Below are 10,577 nucleotides of genomic sequence, written 5' to 3' on the forward strand. Positions count from 1 at the left end.
GTTATATACCGTAAAACGCCATAACTTCGGACATTTTTTATGTGTTTTAATGAATAACTCCTTGTAGAATGGTGCAATTTTATTCCTGTTGGTGTCATGTGGTAGCCAGGGAGAGTACCTACTAAATCCATATATTTAAAAAAATTAGCCAAGCTAAACTTGTGCTTTTTTTTTTTTCATTTTCAAGTGTCCGAAGTTAGGAACAAATTTCCTAACTTTGGACAGCTCTTCCAAACTTCGGACATCCATGTATTTTCCCTTTAAACATGAGAATGGTTAATGGGATCTATCTCTGGACACACTGGCCAAACTTCGGACACTTGAGAAGTTTTTAAAAAATGTAAAAAAAAATATTGGGCACTCGTGACCAGAGTTATACATATATATAGAGAAGTATCCCAAAATATCTTCTTTTTGGAGCTCGTAATTTCATATCACATTAAATTGCATCATATCACATTGTAGTGAGGTATTCTGGCCGTAAATAGAACTAAGAACTATTCACGAACTTTTTGAGATGAAAAAATAAAATAAAAATGCACTGCATATACCCAAAACTGTAAGAGGAACTGTCCTCATTTTCCTAAACAAAACTTCACTTAATTATCAAGTATCTACCTCATTGACTCAACAAATGCATACCGAAATAACATAATATGATGTTGAACATTTCTTACAGGTTCTAAAGACACACACACACACACACACACACACACACAAATCAACAGACACACGCACACACTGGCACATGTTATGAAGGCACCATGGAACATATTAACTGTAGTACATCAGTACAAAAAACTATTCCTTAACTACCAGTATAAAATACTGTAACTAAATATATAGTATCACTTTTTTCTTTAAAATAAACCTCATTACTGGTTAAGGCACCTTATTGGCAATAACTTTGGTACTGGTAGTACTGACTATGGTATCTTACAGATCTATATCAAAATTATTATCATTACTTAGGCCAAAGGTTCACATCTACATCAAAAATCATCCTTTGCTTTCGGTCAAGTGTTGGTTCTGGTAACACCTTCAGTATATCCTCTTTGTCTATGTCACTGTCATCAACCATTGGGTATACAAATATGTGAGGTGTACCCTGAATGTGTTTGAGAAACCTGACATGTATTTCTGGTTTTACCTTAACAATGATAGCAATATAATGCCTATATCTGTCTTTGGTATCAAAGGGAACCCTCACAACTACCCAATCTGAGGGAACAACTTTATCCCCAATAATCTGGGTAGAGGTGACTGTCAGGGGAGATGCTTGTGCTTCATGGTTGGGTGCAGATGTGGAAGTGGAAGGCTGTGCTGCTATCTCTGCTGTATCCTCTTGTGGCTGCAGTGGCTGGGGTTGTGGATCGTCAACTTCACACTCTTCATGCTGGCTCTCTGTTTTATTTTGTAGTGCCCTTGTAGTAATACTCATGCCCGGTGACACATTCAACCTTTTCTTTCGCCTTGGTTTCGCTATAGCTGGACTTGAGCTTGACTGACTGGTTCCATGCCTCATGTCCTTCAACAATTCCAACACTGAGCTGTCTAAGGCAGTACTGGTAGATGGTCCTGGTGTACCAGTATCAGCTGTATCTTGGATTGAATCTTCTGGAAGTCTTGAGATGGATTTCTGTGGATCAAGAGGATAAATGCCGCACTTCCTAAACCCACTATGTAGGTTGTCAGCAATGGTCCCTTTAACTTTATCCACCAGTTCGGTCAGTAGTGCTGGGAAGCAGTCTTTAGGTAATGAAGCACTCAGCCTACCAACAGTAGTTTTCTTGAAGTTCTTGAGGATCCTACGCCAGTGCACTTTTAGAGGCCGGAACACAGCAACATCGAGAGGTTGTGTCAAGTGCGTGGAGTTAGGTGGTAAGAGAAGAAAGGAGATATTATGTTTCTCACACGACTCAGTAACACTGGGTGATACATGGCTTGCCAAGTTATCTCCTATAATGACAACTCTACCTGTCTTGCGTTTAGCGTAGGGGAAGATAATTTTGTGGAACCAGTCATCGAATGAACACGAGTCGAACCATCCACTGGGGGACCTATTGTATAGTGTTCCAGGAGGGCCCCCTTCAGTCCAGGTATCGTAAAGATGGATAGCTTTATACACCACATATTGAGGGAGTAACACACCAGATGCAGTTCCAGAGAACATAATAGATATTGAGGATTTTGTTGAGTTCATGATTCTCTCTGGATATTTAGTGCCCCGCCTCACTATGACTTTCTTTTTACCTGGATCATCAGTAAGATTGGTCTCATCAAAATTTATTATGTTCTCTGGAGGCACACCTTCTAGTGATTTTTTCAGGTTACTGTAGAACTCGGCTAGCATGGCTCTTGTCACTCTGGCTCTGTCAGTCTTTATATTCTGGGACAATCGTCTACTAAGGGTTTGTTTGTGGCGCTTGAAGAAGGAATGGGCCCATTTAACACCAGGTACACTGTTACTGAATCGTGACACAACAACCCCTCGTTTGTCTAAATATGCTTTCACTAACATCCTCAAGTCCAAATTGTCGAGTGGGAATCCCCATTCTGCCAATGTGAGGATTCTCTGACACACCAGTAACTCTTCATCATGGCTCAATGAAGTATTACGTCCCACTTGTTTGCAATGTTTTTGTATCAGGTAATCATGTAATGTGCTCTTTTTTAATTTATATTTTTCAGCTGTTTTGCGCACACTCATGTTCTTGTTATTTATGTCATCTTTAGCCTTTTCCAGGGCACTTTTGGACACTTTACTTGTGTAGGCTCTTTTCTTCTTTATAGGAGATTTCGCTGTTTTAGCCATGTTTTTCTGTTTATATAATTAGCATCACTTTACCATTAATATTATTGTCTGTCCGAAGTTTGGACTTTATTTGGCTCAAATAATTTCTCTGTCCGAAGTTAGGAATTTTTTCTTCAAAATAAAGAAGTATTCATTAAAGCAGGCATAGCAAGATTATCCATGCATATATTTTGAAACAGTTTACTTCCCAGTACTTACAGCACTTTTCTACATATAATCGTACTGTTCACTTTTTTACAATTGAAACTGTTTGTTCTGTGTGAACAAAGTTATGCAGGGTAAGAAAATTCAGTTATTTTTTCCAATGGATTCATGAATTTTTTTCACCCACACATATTCAAGCTAGTTTAATAGGATTAATACATAATAGTCTTAGAGGATTACCCTACCTACCCACATCATTATTTTTTGCAAATATCGCACTCTCTTCCAATAAACTTGAATTATTACATTTTTTTGCGAAATGTCCGAAGTTTGGACGCCGTCCGAAGTTATGGCGTTTTACGGTACCAAAGGAGTCATGTATTTCAGCAGAAGTGTGTAAGTTGGGTAGTGAGAGATCAAGAAAATGCTCTGAAGGCCGCCCAAAGAGTGGGAGTAGAAGCACACATGATGTTAAATGTAGTAGATGTCATGGTTCACACTATTCATCAAGCTGCAGGATGAAGAATGTAAGGTGTTATAAGTGCAAAAGGGTAGGCCATATTGCAACAGCTTGTCGTAGTGTGGACACCAGAGGTAAAGGTAAGGTCCAAAATGTGAACTGTGAAAGTGACTCTGATAGCAATGAGGCCAAAGTGAAGTCATTATATGCAACAAAGGTAAGAAATCCAAAGTTTAAATATACAGCTGACCTGGATATTAATGGAACGACAGTAAATATGGAAGTTGACACAGCTGCAGACCTGTCAGTAATGAGTCAAGATGTTTGCGAGAAAACGTTTGGCCCAGTGAAGCTGGAAAAGGCAAATGTTATGCTGAGAACGTACACAGGAGAAGCACTGGAACTATTGGGACAATTTATGTGTGATGTAAGCCACAATGACCAGCAAGAGAAATTACCGATGATCATTGTCAAAGATGAAGGAAGGCCTACGCTCTTGGGGAAAAACTGGCTTAGTAAACTAAAGCTGGATTGGCAGAAAATCTTTGATGTACACAAAGTAACTGTAGATGCGGGTGGTGAGGTACAGTCACTTTTAGACAAGTATTCTGATTTGTTCAAGGATTCCTATGAAGGAATTAAGCATCACAAAGCTCATATCACAGTGTCTGAAGATGCTAGACCAGTGTTCTGTAAAGCTAGATCAGTGCCGTATGCTCTCAAAGGCGCTGTTGAAAGGGAATTGGAGAATAATAAAGTAATAGAAAAAGTAGACAAAAGTGACTGGGCTTCCCCACTGGTAATTGTCCCAAAGGCGGACAAGTCTGTTAGGTTGTGCGGGGACTACAAAATTACGGTCAACCAAGCTGTAACTGATGAACAGTATCCTCTCCCAACCTCACAAGACCTGTTTGCAACTTTGTCTGGGGGAAAGGTTTTTTCAAAGTTAGACATGTCCCATGCCTATGCACAGGTGAATGTAGATGATGAGAGCCAGAAGTATCTTACAATCAACACGCACAAGGGTCTTTACAAGTACCTGAAGTTACCGTACAGAATAAAGTCATTACCAAAGATTTTTCAGAAAATAATAGACTCTGTACATGTTGGTACTGAAGGTGTCTTACGTCAGCAGGATGATTTACTGATTGTAAGCAGAAACATTTCTTATCATTTAGCAACTCTGGAGAGGGTCTTCAGTAGGTTGAGCCAGTACAATATAAGTCTTAATCAAAAGAAGTGTAAATTCTTGGTCAGGGAGGTTACCTATCTTGGTCATAAGGTAAATGAAGAAGGCACTGAGCCACTAAAAGATAAAATAAAGAATATCACAGATATGCCACCTCCAAACAATGTTAGTGAACTAAGGACCTTCCTTGGGATGGTCCAGTATTATGCAAAGTTTTTGAGTGATCTCTCAACCACATTAGCCCCTCTGCATGAGTTACTGAAGAAGAACATTAGACGGCATTGGTCATCTACCGCACATAAATCATTTGAAGAGTGCAAAAAGAAACTCACAAGTGCAAAATTATTGGTGCACTATGACAATGAAAAGACTCTGAAACTTGCATGTGATGCCTCTAGCATAGGTTTAGGTGCTGTGATCAGTCACATTATGGATGATGGATCGGAACGTCCAGTTGCCTTTGCTTCCAGACGTCTAACAAAGAGTGAGAAAAATTATTCTCAGATTGAAAAGGAGGCTTTGTCAATTGTGTTTGGTGTTAAAAAAATTTAATCAATATCTCTATGGACGAAGATTCACTCTTGTGACTGATCACAAACCTTTACTTTCCATCCTTGGACCAAAATCACAAGTTCCAGCCCCAGCTGCTGCAAGAATGCAAAGATTGGCTATACTATTAACAGGTTATGACTATGAATTAGAATTTAGATGTTCAAAGGAACACTCAGATGCTGATGCTTTGTCTAGGTTGCCATGTGCAGAGGTTGGAGATACTAAAGAGACTAGTGATGAGTCAGAAGTGTATGCTGTAATGTTAGTTGATGATGAATTCCCTATAACAGCAAACTTAATTGCTGAAGCTACAAAGAAAGACAAAATTCTGGCACAAGTTATACAGTATACCCAGTTTGGATGGTGTAATGAAAAGGAAGTGACTGATGAACTCAAACCATATTATTCTAGACAGTTAGAGTTATCTGTTCAGCAAGGGTGCCTCTTATGGGGTTTGAGAGTTATAATACCTAAAACCTACCAGACTTTCATGTTGAAAGAACTTCATGCTGAACATCCAGGTGTCTGTTCCATGAAGGCTCTGGGAAGGAGTTTCGTTTGGTGGCCAAAGATGGATGAGGCCATTGAACAAGTTGTTAGGCAATGTTCAGTGTGTCAAAAGGCACGAAACTTGCCCCCTAAAGCTCCTCTCAACCCCTGGGGTTGGCCTGCACGCCCATTTCAGCGTGTGGATTTTTGTGAAAAGGGTAGTGACAGATTTTTGGTATTAGTGGACAGCTACTCAAAGTGGATTGATGTAAAACCCATGCACAGTACCACAGCGCAGAGCACCATGGATGAACTCAGACTTATTTTTGCAGAGCATGGGCTACCTGAAATGCTAGTATCAGACAATGGCCCACCGTTCCAGTCAGCTGAATTCAAAAATTTTACAAAACTTAATGGCATCAATCATATACTGGTACCATCTTACCATCCATCTTCAAATGGGGCAGCTGAACGTACTGTGCGTGTGGTTAAAGAAGCTTTGCTCAAACAAGTCACTGAAGGGTGTAAACACAAGACTATCAAACACAGGCTAGCCAGGTTCCTGCTGAAGTACCGAACCACCCCACACACAACAACCAATTGTACGCCTGCAGAGTTAATGGTTAAAAGACAGCTGAGAACAAGGCTGAGTATGGTCATACCTAGCCTGGCCGAAAATGTTGCTAAAAAGCAAATCAGACAGAAGTATTATCATGATGGGAACAACAACAAGAGTGAAAGAACATTCTCAGCTGGAGATATAGTAAGAGTAAAAAACAATGCTGCACGGAGGGACAGTACAGAAAAATGGCTCAGTGGAGTGGTTGAAAAGGTGCTCGGTTGCAGGACGCTAATTGTGAGAGTTGGTGATATACTGAAGTAGGTTCACACAGATCACGTGATCAAAGCCTATGACTCTCCGGATCTCAGTAGCGAACCTGCCGAAATAACTATCAGTGACCCACACCCAGATACTGACAGTGTTGATCATGAATCAATGAACAATGCAAGTGAGGCAGATATGGGAGTGGATGGGAGTTTGCCTAGTAAGCTGCCGCTCACACAAGCTGCTTCAGATGAATTATCTGGAAAAGACGAGACTCCCTTAACCCCTCTGTGAGGCAATTCAGAATCCGCAGACATGCCCCGGGAGGCAAAAGTTTCGGGAAATTTGACATGTCATATTTTTATGATTTATGTGTTTGGGATGATGGATAATGATGAAATATCAATAAAAATAATAAAATAAATATATTTTACCTACCCATTACTGAAATTACAGCTGATGAAGCTGATGAATGCAGTATGGGTAATCCATGAGGATGCCGCAGAAAGTAAACAAACAACTTTTTTCTATCTGGTGTTTTCACTTATAGCTTGAACAGAACATTCTTTCCTTATTAGAAAAACTTATTTCTTGCTTCTGTGTACAATTATTTTCAAAACAGAACTTGTTTCCATATTCAAAAAATTGTAATTTCAACTTCTGAACTTTACTTATGCTACCAGTAATTATAACAGAACTTATTTCCTCTCATTCAACAAAACTTTCCTTCTTGTTCTTATAGTTTGAACAGAACATTCTTTTCTTATTAGAAAAACTTATTTCTTGCTTCTGTGTACAATTATTTTCAAAACAGAACTTGTTTCCATATTCAAAAACTAATTTCAACTTCTGAACTTTTACCTGTGCTTCCACTAATCAGAACAGAACTTATTTCCTCTCATTCAACAAAACTTTTCTTCTTGTTATCCATTACTTCTGTTTGGCTAGAACTTTGCAAGTGTGTGGTAGTCACGCCAACACTCAAAACATAGTGCGACACCACATTCTTTACACCATGTGCTCACTCGGTTGTTCTTCCGCGGCTTTCTCACAGAATGAAGGCAGACATGACATGATCGCTGTCCAGTCTTTCGGGTATGTGTTGAAGGCAGCTTTTGTAGATAGTGCCTATTGGCGAATCCCGTTGCTACAAGTCTGTCAGCAGCTAGTTCAGAGTGGCGTCCAGGACAGTCTTTGTTCAGTGTTCCATACTTGGTGAGCAGTTGTCTCACCACTTCCAGAACAAAGTGCCTCAGTGACTTCTTCTTTTGGGTTTCTGCCTTGTACATATGGTAGGCATTCAGCATTGACAAATCAACCATATGAAAAAATAACTTCTTGTACCATTTTACGGTACGTCTGATACACTCCACAGTACCTATTTGGGCATCCGACTTGTCAACAAGTCTCATATTTTTTGTGTAATCAGTTACTACGTCCGGTTTGAGGACTGGTTCTTTTGTTCTATAGTCCACTTTTCCTGATGGAATCAAGTTGCCACGATGGAAGGTGCTCAGCATACAAACCTCCCGTTTATCTGTCCATCTGACACACAGCAAAGGATCACTTCTGTAGAGCTCACAGGTTCCTCGAGCACTACGTCCTCCAAACTTTGGAAGATATTTCCTGTTCTTCCGGACTGTCCCACAACTACCAGTGTTATGATCATGAAGGAAACTACACAGGGATGGGGAAGTATACCAATTATCAGTATACAAAACATGTCCCTTGTTCAGAAATGGTGCCATCAATTTTTTTACCACAGAGCCAGAAAATCCTAGGGGATCTCTTGCAGGTACATCAATATCAGTGCCAGTGTACACTATAATGTCTAACACTATGCCAGTTAGGCAGTCACAAATAACAAAAATTTTTATTCCAAATCTGTGTCTTTTGGAGGGAATGTATTGCTTGAATATAAGTCTGCCACGGAACAGAATGAGACTTTCATCAATAACAAGTTTCTGATAGGGTGCAAAGAAGGAGCGAATACGCTCCTTATCTTTTCAATTACTGGACGAACCTTCCAAAGGCGGTCATCAGTACTGGGATGGTTGTTGTCTGTGAAATGAATAAATCGCATGAGTAGCTGGTACCTGTCCCTGGGCATGTACTTGGGAAATATTGGGGTATGAATCAGTGGATCTCGGTTCCAGTAGTCACGAACATTTTGCTTCTTTACTTGTGGCATCAGAAGAGTGAGTGCAAGAAATGTGTACATTTCAGGTACACTGGTATCATACCAACGTTTCATTTTATTGTGTGGAGAAAAAGGATGTTTGTCCTTCATGAACTGATAATATCTATTGGTTTCTTGTACCAAATAATCAAGAATTTCACCATCAAAAAACAGGAGAAAATACTCCATTTCAGAACTGTTTTTGTCTACTCCAGCAGCCCTTGTCACTCCACTGTGAGTTGCATCAAATCTATAGCAATTTGGTATGAATCTATCACCATTTGCCCAGATAAACCCAGATCCACCAGCACTACCAATACCACCAGGCCTACGGGGAGGGTCACACACCCTGGGATCATCATCATCATCACTTAGGTCTGAATCATCATCACTCTCGTCACTCACGGGAAAAAATCCATCACTGTCACTGTCTGCCATCCCCTCACTGTCACTACCACTCTCCTGTGCCATCCCCTCACTGTCACTACCACTCTCCTGGTCATCACTATCGTACTCCAAACCTGGCGATAACTTACGTTTCACGCCAGCACTACTCACTGATACCCCTGAGGTTGACGGAGTTTGTGTATCACTGTCGGAAAATCCTTCAAAATCGGTGATGTCATGCACTTCCCTCTCTTCATCAAGTCTACTAGTCACTTCAGAGTTCTGCAAATTGCTGTCCGGTTCTGCCATCTCATCTGAATACTGTGCTGAGGGCGAAAAGTGAAGACTTCCCTCTAACTCCACGCTACGCACAATCGTGCTGCCTAACCTCCGCGCGTTGCAGACGTGAAAAAAAAATCGGTCACATGTACTGTTATTACAGCATATTTTTTGAAGGATTTTAGGCATATATTTGTTTGTAGAAAATTATCTTATGATTTATGAGTCATTTTTAGGTAATTATTTGAGCATAAAATGCGAAAATAAAAAAAAAATCCACCCTAAAACCCGGTACATTTGTACCAGCAGGTTTGTTTACATATGACGTCAGAGCCCAGACCCCTCTGAGTGCAACGTGGAAGGTTGGGGGTATCAAACGATGCCACCCGTTGCCTGAGGCTCTTTTACTCAAAAGTCCCGACCCGGAATCCATCAAGAGAACCCGTCTTAAGACCCGACCCGGACTTAAAGGGTTAAAGAGCAGATATGGTAGGACCATAAAGCCTGTGAGTAGACTTGATTTGTAAGCGGTCACTAAAAAAAAAGTAAAGGTACAGTATTAATTTTTGCATAAGGTATTATTTTTAACTGTCATAAAGGAACTTTCTTAATACAGTACTCTATAATCCATGCAGTCGCAAGATGCTCTTTTTTTTTAGGGGGAAGCAGTGTGACATTTTATGTATTAGAGTTTATGCATATATCCCCTATAATAAGGATCCCTGTTTGTTTACAAGCAATAAAAGGCGCGAAAACGCCGGGCTGTCAGCTGGGCAAGACTGTTTCCTTGACCCTCCTCTTTAGTCATTAAAATATTACACCAGAAAACTCATGTTATTGGCATAAATGTTAATGACATGATGCTGAAATACATGTAAAAAACATTAACTGGTTCTGCCACTCCTGATTTTGACCTTATATATTTTTCTCTTTTAACTTCCAATGCTTTTATTTTTCTGGATGAAACGGAGATTTGCTAGCAAATCACCTAAATAAGGGCTTTGAATAATACGACACTTCTTACACCAATCAGCTGATGGTGAATTTCACCCTTAGTAAGTCTGACTCATTGAATTCAGACCAGTATTTTAGTAAGTTCAACTCACCTCAATATGGGTTTGTAATTATACCTGGTATCTAACAGATCTAACCCCATTATGCTGTAAGTGCAAGTTTGGCGCTTCAAAGTGTCAAGTTTTAGCTCTGTTCTGCATTATGTATCCTTCAATTCCAATGATGCACTGGCACTTCCCATGA

General features: G+C 40.0%; 1 protein-coding gene across 1 annotated transcript; it reads right to left on the reverse strand.

Annotated features, from left to right (window-relative positions):
• Window positions 1-1,073: 1,073 nt before the first annotated feature.
• On the reverse strand, window positions 1,074-2,521 carry LOC145389545 (uncharacterized). Its single transcript, XM_080264812.1, has 2 exons — window positions 1,588-2,521; window positions 1,074-1,108 (listed from the first exon to the last, which is right to left on the reverse strand). The coding sequence occupies exons 1-2, from the start codon at window positions 2,519-2,521 to the stop codon at window positions 1,074-1,076; spliced, it is 969 nt and encodes a 322-aa protein (XP_080120938.1).
• Between the last annotated feature and the right edge of the window lie 8,056 nt (window positions 2,522-10,577).

This window comes from Coenobita brevimanus, unplaced genomic scaffold, assembly GCF_032717465.1.
Source record: "Coenobita brevimanus isolate Jiangsu-jjx unplaced genomic scaffold, ASM3271746v2 jjx.HiC_scaffold_1231, whole genome shotgun sequence".
Lineage (NCBI taxonomy): Eukaryota > Metazoa > Arthropoda > Malacostraca > Decapoda > Coenobitidae > Coenobita > Coenobita brevimanus.

Excerpts from the sequence above, each read along its gene's own strand:
- LOC145389545 (XM_080264812.1), bottom strand. The coding sequence starts at position 2,521 with ATGTTAGTGAAAGCATATTTAGACAAACGAGGGGTTGTTGTGTCACGA. Across the intron at positions 1,109-1,587 it reads CCAAGATACAGCTGATACTG|GGTACACCTCACATATTTGT; the intron begins GTACACCAGGAC and ends AAACACATTCAG.